The sequence below is a fragment of the Crocuta crocuta genome, unplaced genomic scaffold (genome assembly GCF_008692635.1).
Source record: "Crocuta crocuta isolate KB4526 unplaced genomic scaffold, BGI_CrCroc_1.0 scaffold248, whole genome shotgun sequence".
NCBI classification, from domain to species: Eukaryota; Metazoa; Chordata; class Mammalia; order Carnivora; family Hyaenidae; genus Crocuta; species Crocuta crocuta.
The window spans coordinates 783,712-801,219 of NW_027532409.1; the positions used below are offsets into that span (position 1 = coordinate 783,712).

Consider the following 17,508-nt stretch of genomic DNA (forward strand, 5'->3'; position numbering starts at 1 on the left):
AGGAAATAACAAGGAGATAGTCTGCAAACCAGGAAGAGGGTTCCCACCATGAACTTTGTTATCTGGCACCTTGACCTTGGTCTTCCTAGCCTACAGAACTATAGGAAATAAAGGTCTGTTGTTTAAGCCACCCAGCCTTTGATATTTTGTAATAGCAACCCAGACTACTAACACAGCCTTTGTAGAAGATTTCTACTTAGGATATAGCATCTCATGGGTAGGGTCATGTCTTTATCCATAACATATTTTAGCCCAAATGTTAAATCTATGAATGTGTTGGTCAGGTCATGGCCATGAGGGACTTACATGTTTATGTCACATTATCTGGTGGAAATCTTAGAATGTTTATTTTCACCCAGATGTTTGGGGCCCTGGTAGCCTGGAAGCACTAGATCTGTGAACTTTACATCAAGTTCCATTTCCTTACTGATTGTACTCCCAGTTTCTAGCCCCTGCAACAAAGGGTGGCTTCAGGGTCTCAAAGGAGTATAAACTATTATGAGCATGTGGTCCATCAGCAGGATCTCTGTGCTTTTCCTTTATTCTCACCAGAGCCTCTTTAGGGGCTCATGTATAGGCTTCAGAAGTGTTCATGAATTCCTGAAATGGTGGGCTTGTGTGCATTTTCCTGGGAAGAGAGTCTGAAATTTCTCACTAGATCTTTGCAAGGGCCTATGTGTCCTCAGAAGTTAAAAACTACTTGTATAGACTCCCTTGTAGGATCCTTCTGGTGAATTACTTAAACATCTGAAGTACAAAAAGGAAAAGAGAGGAGTGGGAATGTTGCTAGGGCCGAAGTTATCATTCTCCACCCCCACCTTCTAGTAAACAGGCCATGAGCCCTCCCGGGCCTTGGTTTCCTTTCTGATGACTCTGGTTGTTGGGTTAGATGGCCTCAGATTTACTGCATTGTGTGCTTGAATGGTCTGTCTCAGAGATAACTGGCAAACATGGTCTTTCTGTTCTTTTAAAAAAAGAAGGTGCTTTCTTATCCCCCCAAAATTGTGTGTCTCCTCCCTACTTCTCTTTGAACCACTCATATGTGTGACTTATAAAGAATCCAAAATTTATAAAGAACTAATCAAAGTCAACACCCAAAAACAAATAATCCAGTGAAGAAATGAGCAGGAGTCACGAACAGACACTTTTCCAAAAAAGACCTCTAGATGGCTAACACACATGAAAAGATACTCACCATCACTCATCATCAGGGAAATACAAATCAAAACCACAACCAGATACCACCTTACACCTGTCAGAATGGCTAACATTAACAACAGATGTTGGTGAGGATGCAGAGAAAGGGGAATGCTTTTGCCCTGCTGGTGGGAATGCAAACTGGTGCAGCCACTCTGGAAAACAATATGGAGGTTCCTCAGAAAATTAAAAGTAGAACTACCCCCACGACCCTGCAATTGCACTACTAGATATTTATCCAAAGGATACAAAAATGCTGATTCGAAGGGGCATATGCATCCCAATGTTTATAGCAGCATCATCGACAATAGTCAAAGTATGGAAAGAGCCCAAATGTCCATTGATTGATGAATGGATAAAGAAGATGTGTACACACACACACACACACACACACACACACACACACTGGAATATTACTCAGTGATCAAAAAGAATGAAATCTTGCCATTTGCAACAACATGGATGGAACTAGAGTGTATTATGCTAAGTGAAATAAGTCAGACAAAGAAAGATATCATAGGGCTTCACTCATATGTGGAATTCAAGAAACAAAACAGATGAATATAGGGGAAGGGAAGAAAAAATAAGATAAAAACAGGGAGGCAAACCGTAAGAGACTCTTAAATACAGAGAACAAACTGAAGGTTGCTGGAGGGGAGGTGCATGGGGGATGGGCTAAATGGATGATAGGCATTAAGGAGAGTGCTTGTTGGGATGAGCACTGGGTTTTATATGTAAGTGATGAATCACTAAATTCTCCTGAAACCATTACTAAACTATATGTTAACTAACTTGCATTTAAATTTTAAAAAAGAACCTCAATTATAATTGGATTCTTACAAAAGGGAAAATAAAATAATCTGATGACTGTTTAGAACCAGGTACATACAGGAAGCACTGTGATGTACTTCATGATTTTTTCGAGGGGACAGAGGGAGAGATAATTGTATTGGCTTGTCTTCAGAGGGACATGTGCACTATTAAGTCATTTGAAATGGAGACATCTATTTACTCGAGGGAAAGTTTGTTACTATATTGTACATACCATCAGAAATATGTGAAAAGAGACTAAACATTTGGAAAGATTGATACTTGATTTTCTTTTGGGTGGTTAGCAATTTACTGCTAATGCCTGAAACAGAGCAAAAACCATGGAGGAAAGTCGATTGGCTCAAGCCCCAAAGTATTGAAGTCTGCTGCTCTTAATTCTGTCCAGGGCCAGTCTCTGAATAATTATATTAAGGAGTTGAGCAGAGTTATCACAGAGCTACAAAATATCACCCGTGGGGTCTCACTGGAGATTGATAGGGACTCTGGAGAGTTGACAATGGTGATCAGAAGGTCTATATATTTAAAATGCACAAAGGATGAGCTCAGAAATTATCTGCCTGCCAACTTTACTTCTCTACCTGGAACAAATTATCAAAAAATCAATTTGCAAACACCTTTGAGATAACAAGGCCTTGAGTAATAACCTTCATGGCTTTGTAAAGAAAAGCATCTAGCTTGGCTAATCTGCTTAATTTCCTTCTCTGACCAAATGGCAGGCTATAATAGAGGCAATCTGAAGTTGTCCCTTAAGATTTGCTTCAAATCACACTGAGAAAATATTGTCCACCTCTGTTTCATAGCAATTATTCTGTCTCTGGAGAATCTTTATGGATAGGTAATTAATTAGAAAGCAAACATTGAATGAGTCTGATGTATCCTGAAGCTCTCACCTGAGTTCCAAATGGAAACCTCTACCTGCCTTACCCACCTGAATAGCCCAGAGGCCCTCCAAAAGTTCTTGATAACATCTGTGTTATACTCTACTCCCAGATGCTCCCCCCTCCCCACTGACCCTCCGCTTCCTAATTCTACTCCAAGAATCGTTAACTTGTTCTTATTCATTGACAGATCCCATTTCTGGCAGTTGGTTCCAAGAAAATATGAGACAAGAAAAACTGGAGTCATTTGCACAAAGATGTTCATTACAGCATTATTTACTGTAGCAAAACTTGGCACAACTCATCTGCCTAAGAATTGGAAATTAGTGTGATTACCTGGTAGATTGTTTTGTAGCTATTAAAGACAGTGATGGCAAGATCCATGTTGTAAACAAAGTCTTTAGAGTGTAAGAAGTGAGGGAAGAAGAACATTGGGTCTTTGTGTTACTGTAGCCGTATGAATGAAAAAGGCTTAAAAATATGAATAGAAATTGTAATGGAACATAGAGAAATAAAAATGGCTATTATATTGAGTGGTAGGTAAGGGGACTTATTTTCTATTTATTGTTATTTTCTCTACTGTTTTGCCACTGCAGTTTTTTGCTACAAATAAACATAACAAACATAACCACTTTGAGTTTTAGCAAATGGATATCTAGAGGCAACTTTCCAAAGAAATAGCTGGTCTGGGAAGGCAGAGAGATGTGGGTTCCCTCCTACCTTACCTGCTTCATGATCTTGGTTAGGTGACCCAGTCACTTGGATTTTTGTTTATTTCTAATCCATTGAAATGGAGGTGATAATGTCCCAAGGTTTGCCCAAAGTAGTTCATATGTGATTTCTTGGTAAATAAGAAATACCAAGTTAATGTTAATTTCTGCAGCTATGCCAATGGGCTAAGAATTGCCAGAAAGGCCTTTCTTAAGTGCTTGTTGAAATTCTAGTTTATTTAACTGAAGAAATAGAACTTAGTGGAAGAGGAACAACTCATACCAGATGCAAGATGATTCTGCATTGACTTTTCCCTTGACCCTTGATTCCTACAGCAGACACCATGCCAGTGACATTCTCCTTGCTGGAGGGAGCCCACTGGAGTTGAAAAGAAGCGGAATTTTTCCTTTGCCATAATCCTTTTGCTACTTCAGCTCATAGCACTATTTGGGGGGAACTTCCACTGGCAATCCATGTGTTGCTATGAAAGAAATAGTTATAAACCTCAGACTCCCCTGGGTTTTGAACCAAATTCCACTTCAGTAAAGGCAAGTTCTCATTTGAGGGCAGAAAGCAGAATATTAACCCAGGCAGCTTTGCTGTGTTCTAGAAAAATCAGTTACTCATAATTACCTTCTTTCTTTATTTAAATGAAGGAGATAATAGTCGTGTGGTAGAAGAAATACCAATTCGGGTATTTACATGCAAAATCGTAGAAATTAAGGTAGGATGTGAATGGAGTCATGAAAAGGATACAGGCTACTCTCTGTGGCTGGCTCTCTCTGGAATTCTGTTCTTGTCCTTAATATGCTTGAATTCTTTTCTATAAACCACTTGGGTCTGACATCTTATGCTGACTGCTTGTCTTTCAGAGCCTCCCACACCCATCGCCCCCCCAGAGCTGCTGGCCGTTGGGGCCACATACCTGTGGATCAAGCCGAATGCCAACTCTATCATCGGGGATGGCCCCATCATCCTGAAGGAAGTGGAGTACCGCACCACCACGGGCACCTGGGCTGAGACCCACATAGTTGACTCTCCCAACTATAAGCTGTGGCATCTGGACCCTGACGTGGAGTATGAGATCCGAGTGCTGCTCACACGACCGGGGGAGGGAGGCACAGGGCCGCCAGGGCCCCCACTCACCACTAGAACCAAGTGTGCAGGTAAGAGCTTCCTTCTTGACTCTGTTTTGAGAGGTGGGGCAGTGGCCCTGAGCGATCCTCCTCTTGGTGCTTTGTGACAGTCCTTCCTAGACGTCTTTGATGTGAGTGTGCTTCCTGTTGGGGAAGGCAGCAGTCAGGGCTTTGGTCTTGCCTTAGAGGCCCTCCTTCTCTTGGTGACAACTGTGAAGACCACCTGGCTCTGACTGATTCGTAGAGCCACCTGACTCCAGCTGTGTCATGGAGAGTTCCTGGTTCTGACAGTGTTTCTGATGGGACACTCGTTCTGTGCCTCTAGGGATTACTGGTACCCCTGTATGTCTGAGGCTTCCTAGTCCTGGAAGTGTCTCTGAGGGCTCCTGGTCCTGTTTCCCTGAGGGCTCCTGGCTCTCACTCTGTGCCTTGTAATGTCCTCGTTTGGACTACATCTCAGGTGCTTGTGATATTAACTTTGTCCCTAAGGATTCCTTGCCTGGACCTGTGACCCTAATGAGATCTTAGTTTTGACAGTTTGCCGGAGGGTTCTTGGTTCTATTTCTGTCTCTGAAAAGTTCCTGGTGCCAACTTTATCTTCAGTACCTCCTGGTTCTGAAAGTGCCTCTCAGTGGATTCTGGAACTGCTTTAATCCCTTAGAGCTTTCTGGCTCTGTATCCCTCAGGGCCTCCTGGTTCCAACCTAAGATTCTGGGTTGGGACTGTCCCTTCATGGGTCCTCTGGATTCTGTATCCCTCCAAGCTCCTGGCTCCGTGTACCCGGGGGCGGGGTGGTGGTTGTGACTCCCCCAGTTTCTCTGAAGTTTTTAGTTGCTGTTTAAGAGTTTGGTGGCTGGGACTGTGTCTGAGAGGGTACTTTTGAACCAACTATATGCTGTCCCTGGGAACTCCAGGCTTCTGTGGTATTTCTGATAAGGGGCACTGGCTAGGATTATATCTCTCATTGTATCCCTGAGCTGTTTCAGCTCTGAGTGTAACTCAAGAAGTTAAAAGAACTCAGTGTGGTTTTTTTCCCCCTTCAAGTCACATTATTTATATTATCTCATTTTTTCCCTTTAAGTAACCATTTGATGTAAGTACTTTTATGCACATATACATGAAGCGATAGAGACTCCATATTTTAAAACCTTTTATCCAGAGTCATAGAATCAACCAGTGGCACAGTCAGGATTTGAACTCAGGTTTTTCTGACTCGAATGCCATTGATCATTGGTCACCCCATGATGAAAACATAGAGAATACAGTGCTGCGGTTCTTCCACCGGGGACCAGGGAAGCAGCAGCGTGAGCCATTGGATTCCAAGAGAAAAAGAGTCATTGGCAGGTTCCAGGTGGGGAGAGAAGGACCCATCCGCACAGCGATGCCCATGGAACAAAAAGCAAAGCAAACTACAATCAGTTCTACTATAATGCGACATATGTGTCCCTAAAAATCACTACAGTATGGAAAGTTATGCAATAAAAACCATCAGGGTTATAGGGGATTAGGATACTTCACTCATTCCTCATCACTGACACTTTAACAAAAGGGAGGAAAATAGTAAAACTCGTGGCACAGTTCATACCTGTCAGTGGCTTAGGAGATGCATAAACGCTGCAGTACACATGGTGTGTTTCCTTGCAAAGACCCCGGGTTTGCTTTTGAAGAGGGTGTCAGAAAGGTTGCAGCCTGTGAGCTGCGACAGTGGTGAAGAGGGCTTTCTGAACGTGATGGAAAGTCGTGACACCAGCTGTGGATGCCTGGGGCTCAGAGCACATGCTGTGAACAGAAGTAGCAGGTCGATGTTTGAGGGGGGTATGTTCTCTGTACCCCTGCATGGCTCAGTGGAGCTGGGTGCAGTTTTCTTCTTCTGTAATGTTTCTACATGCAAAATCACACATAGCAAATGTGACATTCGTGCTACGCTCAGATTGTCCCCTAATATGTCAATCATGTTGGAACACATTTGAGGTGTAGCAGAACTGACTGTAATCATTCTTAAGTACCTCAGTAGTGCATCTTGATGGCATATAAGCTCAGGTTAGTGAGGATGCCCATTGCTTGGCAATACTCCTTTGCATGTTGTTGAACCATTATGGTAAATGGAAATGCCATTTTCTTGATTATTTTCAAAAACAGCCCTTTCGTAAAATTCCTTATTGAAACCTGATTATGAAGCCTACTACTTTAAAAGGACATAAGATTATGTTATTAAACCAGGTAATACCCTATCTCAGCTTTGCAATTCAATATTCATCCATAAAAGTAATTGATTTGATCCTACCAATGAGACTTTTCTTTTTCCACAGGGTAAATCTAAGAGTTTCTAGGGTTTTTGATCTTTATAAATGATACTCAAAGTCCTTTAGCAGCCCCCATGGACGTATTTGCTGATGATCATATAATACATTTTGAAATTCAATTGGAAGATGATCATCTCAATAAAAATTTACAATCTATTGCAAACTGTTGCCACCACTGCATAATGGATTTTACATGTTGAAAACACAATTGTCTGACTATCACTATAAAAATTATGAGTTGAAATGCTGTTTGTGGTTTTATTTTTCAAAAAATGCTGGTGTTTAAGTAAGTTACAGCTAGAATCTTGAATAACCCACATTTTACAAAATTTGTCATCAAGAACATAATCTTCTTTCCCACGTTGCCACTGATGGTAGAATATTCTTTGCCTCATAATTAACTTTTAAGAGGATTCCAGGGCTGGTATCCATTTGTGGATGCTGTTTATTGGGGTTGGTAATGTGGGTCCCCCCACTTCCTTTTTCTATTATTAATCACACTGGAAATGTACTCATTATTTTTCAAAACAGAAAATGAGAGAATGTGGAGTGAGGAAGGTATAATTTCTGCCCAGAGGAATTTACAGACTCTGTTAAGATTCCAGGAAAACAGCAAAAAGGGTAAAACATAAACATAAAGTTGAATGTTGAAATAGCTTACTTCACAGAGAAAAACCAGATTGGTGGGGAAAGGCAGTGCTTTTAAAATGGTCTGGAGCACTAGTTCACAGAATATAGTCCGTGGACCAGCAGCATCAGCCTCACTTGGGAACTTGTTAGAAATGCAAATTCTCAGGCCTCAACCCTGACCTAATGATTCAGAAATTCTGGGAGTGGAGCCCAGAAACCTATGCTTTCAGGAGCCCTCTGGGCAATGCTGAGGCATACCCTCATTGAGGAATCACTGATAAGCTGTGCCACACCAAGATGCCCCTTTGGTGGTGTGGCCATTTTCTTGCTTGATCCTTGAGGCAGCTCTGAGAGTAGATGGGAGGAAAGCTAAGGCACAGAATCATCAGCCCAAGATCGCAAACCAGTTCAGTGCTTACAGCTAAGTCTCTTGGATCAAGGAACTCCCCATCACATGGTTTGATGGAGTTTCATCTCTAGGTGTCCTCTTGAGGGTGGACTTGGGTGGTAGGGAGACTGGCAACTATGGAGAACAGCTTTATGGTCTAGTCCACTGTGGCTGTAGGGCTTTCCTCAAACATCTACTGAGCCCCTTCCCTGTGCCAAACTCGGTTCTAGGCATTGGTGGCAGAGGCTTAAAGCAGGAGCTTAGGCTACAAACATGAGTGTAGCTCAGGAAGGCACCTGGGAGGCAGTTCAGCAAGGGTAAGTGTGGATGTATGCTGGTTCTGCTAGGTCTGACAGGCCACTAGCCAGATATATCCTTGGTGAATCAGAAGCGGGGTTTCACCTTTATGGGTGGACATTTTCAAGAGTTTGGCTACAGAGCACCATCCTAGCCCATTAATCTTGAGTTCAGAGTGAGACTCTTAACCAGTGATGCCAGAACCTGGACAGACTATCGGACAGGGAATGTAGGGGTGAGAGAAGAGGGCCAAAGACGATACGCCATGGCTTCTGGTTTGGATGGCTGGGAGGTGAGTGGTGGGACTGTTATGTGAGATGCAAGACAAAATAGATGGGTTAAAGACAAGAGAATGAGTTGAGGTTTGAATATGTTGTGTTTGAGATAAAGATGCATAGCAGGTGATGGCATATGGAAGCCTGGAGCCCAGGAGAGACCAGCAGGTACCTCTTCATCTTCCCTGAGAACTACCTGATTACACCTGCATTTTAGAATCAAAGGGGCTCCTTAGTACTAGTGAAAGCAGTCTAATTTTCTTTCTTCATGCTATTCCCTTGAGATGCCCCATTCATATTTTTTTCATTCATCGTTTTGTTCTTTTGCTCTCTTTAATCATCTGCTATCCTTTCTAAGATACGGGTGTGGGGTGCATATGTGATAATTTACATCAGAGTGCTTTGAAAAGCTCCAAATACTCTTTAGACACCTGTAATAAAATGAATTATTATTTGTTGCTGTTGTGATTTTGAATTCTTAGAGCAGGAAGTCTTACATGTCCGTTTCTCTGGACTGACTGGCATATGGAAGAGTGTACCATATTCTTCTGTTGTTCATCATCTCACAGGAAATCCTATTTAAGAACATGATGATCATAATCTAGATTCTCAAGGGTTTTCTTGTCTAGAACAGTGGGTGGTTTTTTCTGGCACACCCCCAGTAGCAGACTTCCAGAGATATTAGTTGGGTCCTTAGGAGGCTTGTCTGGTACCTGCCCAGCCTCACCTTGAATGCTATCTCTGATGGGAAGATCATGCTCTCCCATAGCAGACCTTCTAACTGCTGAGGATCCTGGGTGGTTACTATTATTGTCTACCTAATATTAGTCTGGTTATCTTAAAACTCTGGATACTATGTAGAAACAGAGTTATCATGTAGGTTTCAAAAAGCATGATAGCATCAACTATCTGGATTCTACAAGGAGAAACTAGGTCAGCAGCATTGAGAATGGGGACCAAGGTCAGCAACTGGGGAAAGCCAATGAGATGATGAGAGTTGTGGACACCACACTGGTCCAATTCATGTTTTATGCAAGTGCCACTTTTTTTTTTTTAATGTTTTTATTTATTTCTGAGAGAGAGAGTGAAAGAGAGAGAGAGACAGACAGACAGTGTGAGCAGGGGAGGGTCAGAGAGAGAGGGAGATACAGAATCTGAAGCAGCCTCCAGGCTCTGAGCTAGCTGTCAGCACAGAACAGAGCCCGATGTAGGGTTCGAACCCACAAACTGTGAGATCATGACCTGAGCCTAAGGTGGACACTTAACCGACTGAGCCACCCAGGCGCCCCTGCAGGTACCACTTTTAATGGCCCATGCATCTGCATGTTGATGCCTTCAAAGTATCACCCAGCATTACCCAGAAAGTATGTTGATGCCTTCAAAGTATCACCCAGAAAAGAAATTCTCCCTCACTCTCACCGAGATCTGCCTCCATGCCACTCCCACTTGTATATGGATCTGGTTTTGCTCTCAGGAGACCTGTTCCTCCTTATCTCAGAAACAGGTCTTCAGCAACCCAAAGGTATCTCTCTCATGCTCTGGAAATCTCCAGCCCTTATTCCCAGATGTCCTGCTTGAGCCAGACTCTGAGCAGTAACCATCACTTCACAGATGTGGAATCACAAATCCACCATCTCACATGCCAAGTGATCAGAGGTCCCCTGTGACTGCTTACTCCCTGTAAGTTAAAGGCCCCATTGCCTGGGTACCCACTTCATTGTGGTATTGCCGAGGTCAGGTTTTTCAAGTGAAAAGTGACTTTGTACAGCCAGAAATGTGCCATACACTGCCGCTTTGGGGGGCTCACTTCATATTCCCTCCACCTGAGGTTTAATTGCACATTATATTTTATTTACATATTTATGGATTCCTACTTGAAGTGATAGGTGTCTGTCTCTTTTCTCTAAGGGAATGAAAAGGAGAAATTCAAATTGGTGGGCTCAATGAAGTGAGAGTAGTCATTAAAATTTAGTGAGAAGAATAGGGGCTTTAGAGCCAAAAAGAATCTGGTTTTTATTTCAAGCTGGCATCGCTATCTGGATGATGGTGCACCTGTCTGTATCTCTGTTTCTTTTCTTTCATTTACAGGAGATTATGATGCACTGTTTTGTTGTGAAGCCTCAGTGAGATAAGTTATAAGCCTAGCAGAGAACTCAAAACATAGAAGCCCCTTAATGAACATTATTTGGGGGAAAAAAAATCTCAGGTTTCAGAAGAGGGTGTCAGAATCTAAACTGATCCCTTTCATTCTGGTATGATGGACCCTGTTGTAAAAGGACTTCTCTCGTACCACTGTCTTTACTTACTCAGACAGTGGTGGATTAGTGCCAAAGCCCTAGGCTCCTGGGAAGATGGGGAAGAATGGCTTTGCAGGTGTCCTGGAGTCATTGATGCATGGCTGCAGTGGTGCCTGATGATGAGGTTGGGGGCAGGGATAGGAGTTGTTCTTTTTCTGATTTTGTCTCAGTCCCAAGTAAGACGGAGAAGCATGTTACCCAGACCTGTCTCTTTCTTGGGAAGCCAAGGCTTATGAGCATGAGGATTTGCAAATCCTCATGGGAACAGAGGTGAGTCCTGCCTCACTTCACTGAGCATCCTCAGGTGGGCTCTGCTTTCGGTCCTGCATCCAGTTCTAGGGCAGAATGGAGGGGTAGGAAGAGAGAAAGAGAAACTGGGAGTCTAGAAAACAGAACAAAGCCATGTAACTACCCTTCTAAGGCTTTTAAACAATTTTTTAAGTTTATTTATTTATTTATTTTGAAAGAGACAGAGACAGCATGAGTCAGGGAGGGGCATAGAGGGAATCCCAGGCAGGCTCTGTGCTACCAGCTCTTAGCCTGACAAGGGCTTGAACTCCCAAAACCATGAGATCATGCCCTGAACCAAAACCAAGAGTTGGATGCTTATTTGACTGAGCCACCCAGGCACTCCAGGCCTTTAATTTTTTTTTTTCTATAAGCCTCAGCTTCAGTGGGGGTAGCATAACCTGGTATGAGATTAGAGTAGAAGGGCTCTAGATTAGAGGCAAATGGAACTTCCTTCTGAGCCAGATGTGAGCACAGACTTCTAACTGCGATCTCTGCCCTGCCATAATCCTGGTGAGATTACCCATGAGTCTGGGGGAAGCCCAGCAAGATCAGACAATAGCAGGCAGATCACCATCCCACCTAGAATTGAAGCAGAATCTGAAGACCATTGGAGAAACCTCCAGCACTGTGATGAACTAGGGAAGTAGAGTCCTCCATGTATGCCACACCATGCTCAAAGGGACATGATTTGCCAGAGTCGTGAAGGTGAGCCCAGACTGAAGGCCACCACAGAAGATGGATTATGACAACTGCTTGTGCAAAATTATTTGGAGAAGGGAATTTCCACTTCCCTTTCTTTTGCCCCTTGCTCAGGTGCTTCTGTGCCTCCTTCCTCCCCTGGAGCCTAGGACCCTGTAGGAAAGAGGAGGGATTGAAGAGGGAAAAGCCTGCTCTCACCATACCTGGTTCAGGAGCCACTGCATGAGCCAAGTGGTGTCTGCACGTGAGCAGGCGTCTGCTGGGACGTGACATGTCCCTCTCCTCTTCTTGCAGACCCTCTCCCCTCCTTCTCTCTGCCTACACAACGTCTACAGGTGGCTACTGTGGAACCCCTCACTTGGCTTCGGGAAGATGAGGAAGAAAGCTAAAGCCTTCTTCCCCACACCTATTCACAGGTTCCAGGACTCTCTCCTCCCGATCCAGCCAGCCTCCATGTTGTGTGGGCTGAGCGTGCTGGTGGAGGGAGGAGAGAGGATCCAATTGGGCTCCTCTTCCAGTCCCTGAGGAAAACACCTGGAAGTGCCTCTGGGTCTCTGTAGGAGGCAGCCATACTTAACTCCTTACTCTTCTTGGTTCTGTAGCCTTGGGTAAAATTCCAAACAAGAAAAACCCTATAAAGCATCCTGTTAATGTTTAGATTTTTCTGTTCCCCCATGATCCCTAGAGAGCCAGGGCCCAGAGGTGAAGTACAATAAGTCAACAGACATTCCCAGGGAAATAAATACTCCCTGATTTCTCCTTACCTTGAAAGTTGAGATGAGAAGAAAAAGTGGGCCACAGAGAGGTGGTGTTAATGATGATTAAATCTGATATGTTTTTTTGTTTATCAGAGTTTCTGGATTAAAAAAGTAACTCCCAAATATATTAAAATTGGAGGTCACTCATTCCTATACCTGGGAAGATCTTGAGATAACAATACCAAGAAATGTGTTTCCTTTGTTTCATAGTAATGAAAACGACAGCTACCCAGTTTGTGTATATATAATATATAAGGCCCATAGCATTGAGCCTGTTTTGAGGATTTTACTTATAATTCTTGTGGCAGCCTAGTGGAGGGGCTATAATTTCCTCCACCATCTGGAAGGTAAGCGACTTACCCAAGGCCCTATACCTGACCAGGTGGCCTGTCTGGGAACCAAGTGTATACATAACTATGAGGCTTTGTGACCCCCAGCGTCCAGCATCGCTGTGAAAGCATAAGGCACCGTGACCAAGTTGGGTTTATTCCAGAAGGACACTGATGAAAAGCGTTAAATGCTGGAAAAGCTGTTGGTATAATGCCTCATATCAATAGGTCAAAGGATAAACACCATATGATCTCCAGAGAGACTGAAACATAATTTGAAAGAAATTAGCCTTCCTTACTGATCAGAATTCTTAGTAAGCTGGGAATGGAAAGGCACTTTTTTGAAATTATTATTTCTAGGGGCAAATATTCTCATAGCTTCAAAGCCCAAGAGAATAAACTCAACCAAAAAAAAGAAGTATTAGGATTATTAAGAGATTTCAGTATTATGGTCAGACACAAAGCAAATAAACAAAAATCAATCGCCATATGCCAGTAATAACCACATTAAAATATAATAAAATGTATCCTGTTCTCAAATCTAATTAAAATATAAATACTTAGGAGGAAACCGAGAAATGTGCAGAAACTATGTATGAAAACATATGCACCTGCAAAACTTCTGAGGAAGATAAAACAAGACTTGAATAAATGGAGAGATACATCATGTAGTTGGATTAGCAAATTTAATATTGTAGGGATATCAGTTCTCCCCAAATTAATTTATGGGTTTAATGCAATCACAGTCAAAACCCTAATGGGAGTCTTTTTGGAACTTGACAAAGTGATTTCAGAATGGATCTGAAATAATACAGAGGAGAAAGTGATGGAGAACAGTTTAAAAAAATGGTGTGGGGGGACATTTCATTGTGAAATATCAACATTTATTATAGCTATAATCAAAGCCCCCAAAATAATCCAGTGTATAGTGAAACCAGCTATTAAAATTTATATGAACAGAGAATTGCTTAACAAATAGTATATTTGTAATTGGTTAATAATTTGGAAAAAATGGAATGTGTTGCATGTATATTATGATATGCTAAATAAATCCTGGATCTATTAAGAACTTAAATTAAAATCAGAAAAAAGCAAGAACCAGAAGAAGATACTGTTCTTTTATTAGGAGGGACTTTCAGCTCATTAAAAGCAAATAAATAAACCACTGAGTCACAGTGTACCAGTCTTCCTACGTAAAAAGAAGAGGAGAAGAGCAGCTTGTCTACTGCATTAACAAAATTCAAAAAGCAAATAGGTACGCTGGATATGGGAAAATAAAACAGAATTGAGAAGAAAGGGATAATATTCTTACATAAAAAGAGCTCTAACAAGTCAATAAAAATGTGATTATGCTGATAGAAAAAAAAGCTAAAAAATATTGACCTACGGTAATTGTCAAACAAAATATGAATGGTGAAGAACAAATTTAACAAGTCCACTGTGACACTGTCACAGATAATCTAGTAAATGCATTTTTAACCTGTATGATTACTGAAACATATCTCTTTTTCACTGGTAAAAATCAGTGTTGGCAAGGAGCAGGAAAGCAGAATCTTACAGGCATTTCTGCAGGTGGGTCAAGTGGCACGGCGTATTTAGAAGACAATCCACTAATTTTTTTCCTAACAAAATAATCAGAGCTTCACAGAAGAAGTCGTATACGTGGAGGTCATCACTGCATTATTTATAAGGGCAAAACTTGGAAATCCCTTAAAGGCCCCAGCAATAGGAGCATAGGTAAATAAATATTTGTGCGTGCACACGGTGGAATTCTATGCTGGTATTACGAACCATGGTTTTCATAGAATATCTAATGGCATGGATCCGTGTTCATGCTCTGATAAGTTAAAAGCAACAACAAAAAATCAGCTTGCAAAGCTGTGTATGTAATTACTGCCCCAGTTTTTTGAAATATAAATATGTAGCCCATGTATCAGCTAGCGAGTTTATCAGTTAGAGCTGTAATGTATTGACCAGAATTCCCCATTCCAGATCCTGCCCCCCTACATTCCCAGGGGAGCACACGTGGCCCCCCGTTCACTGCCTGTCCTGAGTTCTAGAACATTGCTGTTTCTCCTGGCTGTCCCAACTGGACCAAATATGGAACTGGCCCCTCTCCACCACTCTCCCAAAGCTGCAGGAACACAGGGCTGTTTCCGGCAGCAGCAGAGCTACTCTCACTGGTGGGACGCAGGCAGGGGAGCGCATTGCTATGCCACCAGCTTGCAATCCTGCAGACTTAAAGGTCCTTACAGTTGGCAGGGATTTTTCACCTTTTTCTCTCCCTCCGGGATCACCCAGGTAATGCAAAGTCTTCTCCCTTCCAGAGAAGTTCCACTGTCCCCGGATTGATTCGAGCTTCAGCTCCAGGCCTTTCTTTGCACATCCGTTGCACTGAGGTGAACACTCAAAGGGAGTGTGGGGAGGATGGCTGATGCTGAGATCAAATCCTTTCTTTTAATGAGAAACAACCTTCCCTTAAGAAGAAGGTGTTTTAATTTATCGGCACTCCTATGCATGCACAGACACACCATGTATGCAGTATATATTTATATGTATATACCATATATATATTCATACATGTATATATGTAAATATATACATTTAAAAAGATTGTGGGCCACTGTAAACATTTTCTCTTTGGTTTGCTCTGTTGTATAAAATGTATACACCTGGAAAGTAGGTTTCCTCCTCAGAGTCAAATGTGGATGTGAAAGATTGTTATAAATTGTAAAGTACTCTATATAAATGTGAGAGGTTATTTTTATCATAGTGCATCATTGACATTCTCGGAAGGTACATGAACAGTTGCATGCTTCCTCAACCCTGGGATGCGAACACAGGCTTATGCTGAGTTCACATGGAGCCAGGGACAGTCAAAACAGGGGTTTACTTACAGCCCCATCTGAGTTAGAATTCAAGTTCTGTCATTAGGATGCTGGGTAGCATTGGGCAATTTGCTTAACTTCTCTGAATTATTTTCCCTGTTAAATGAGGATAATATTGCTTACCTCACTGAATAGAAATTAGGGTCGTTGGCATTAATGATGGCTAATAATGCACTGAATCTGCTTGCAACCCCACAGAGAAGGTAGGTACCATCATCACCGTCACTACCAAAGTATAGAGACTTTAAGTACTTAGTTACAAGTCACAACGATTGGGAACGGGCTAAGGTTAGAGGCTGTGGATTCTGACTCTAATTCCTGCTCTTACCCACCAGGCCATATAATTGTAAGTACTTGGTGCCACTGCCTAGAATGTAGTAGGTGCTTAGTAAATGTGAGCTTTTGGCAATGTAATACCTAGAGACTCTTTCTCTCTCCCTTTCCAGACCCTCCTAACCCGTAACCCCTAATACCTTCACTGCAGTGGGTTCAGTGGTTGAAGTTAGCCTCTTGCTGTGCTCCCAAAGGGATTGACTGTACACACATTGAGAGAGGGAAGCCAGTGTCAGTCATGTTTTCTGCATCACACTGGTTTGTCTTGGCTGGCAGTCATTCTGAAATGCTTAAGGAGAGCTGTGGCAGGAGCTGCGAACGGAAGCTGGCATGTCTGAGGACCCAGCAGGGAATGGTTGCCCGTCCGCCATTGCTACATAGATTTCCCCTGTTGGCGATGTCTTGAATCACTAGAGGCATCTGCAACTCTTCCTATGAACCTTTTCCCAGCTGGGCCCAGGGCTACTGTGGGGGCTGCTGCTGTTCTTCCTTCATTGTCCTTGATCTTCATACTTGAAAGAAATGAAGTAGTACTGACCCCAAAGCAAATTTTTGAAAATAGAACTTCTATCCCATATTCCAATTAATATTTTTTTTGCTAGTGCCTATTCCCTTTCAATCACTGATCCCATTCTTACCATGTAATTATGCCCCATGTGCCATTTATAGCCCTCCCCTTTCACTCAGCACCATAAAGTTAATATTTTACCGGTTCTTAAGGAGTTTTCAATATTGTTTTAATGGCTCATCATGTCCCTTAGAGTCTAATTACTGTAGCTTGCTAAACGATGCCTGTATTGTTGGATATTTCGGTGTTTCCAAAGTATCATTCTCTTCCAGCCTGTAGTCTTCTGCTTGAATTATTTTCTCAGACTACATTGTAAGGATTGAGATATTAAAAGGTAGAGACATCCTTATGGCTTCTGCTACATTTCACAGATTGCTTTTAGTGAAATAACTGTGCTATTTCTTAATGATATGAGCACTTTCAGTGTAACCTTGGCAGAATTGTGTTACCATGATTTTTTTTTTTAATTTGCCAATTTCATAGGCATGAAGTGGTATTTCAAGTCTGTCTACGATCTCTGCTTCTGCATTCTCCTCAGCCTGTATCCTGTGTGCCAGCCACCACTCTGAGCTTTATTCTGTTCCTCAAAAGCACAGTGGCCAAGCTCTTTGCTGCCTCCAGCTCTTGTAAAAGCTTCTTCCTCTCCCTTGAACTCTCCCCCCACTGTTCCCTTCCCTAGCCAACCAACCATCCGCCTTT

The 17,508-nt window shown here is 42.4% G+C and overlaps 1 protein-coding gene across 1 annotated transcript in view; it reads left to right on the plus strand.

Annotated features, from left to right (window-relative positions):
* PTPRT (protein tyrosine phosphatase receptor type T) overlaps window positions 1-17,508 on the plus strand; it is a 703,891-nt gene that overhangs the window by 116,245 nt on the left and 570,138 nt on the right. Inside the window, exon 6 of the mRNA XM_077778839.1 lies at window positions 4,490-4,783. Coding sequence (XP_077634965.1) covers window positions 4,490-4,783 — 294 coding nt within the window. The remainder of the gene's footprint in view (window positions 1-4,489; window positions 4,784-17,508) is intronic.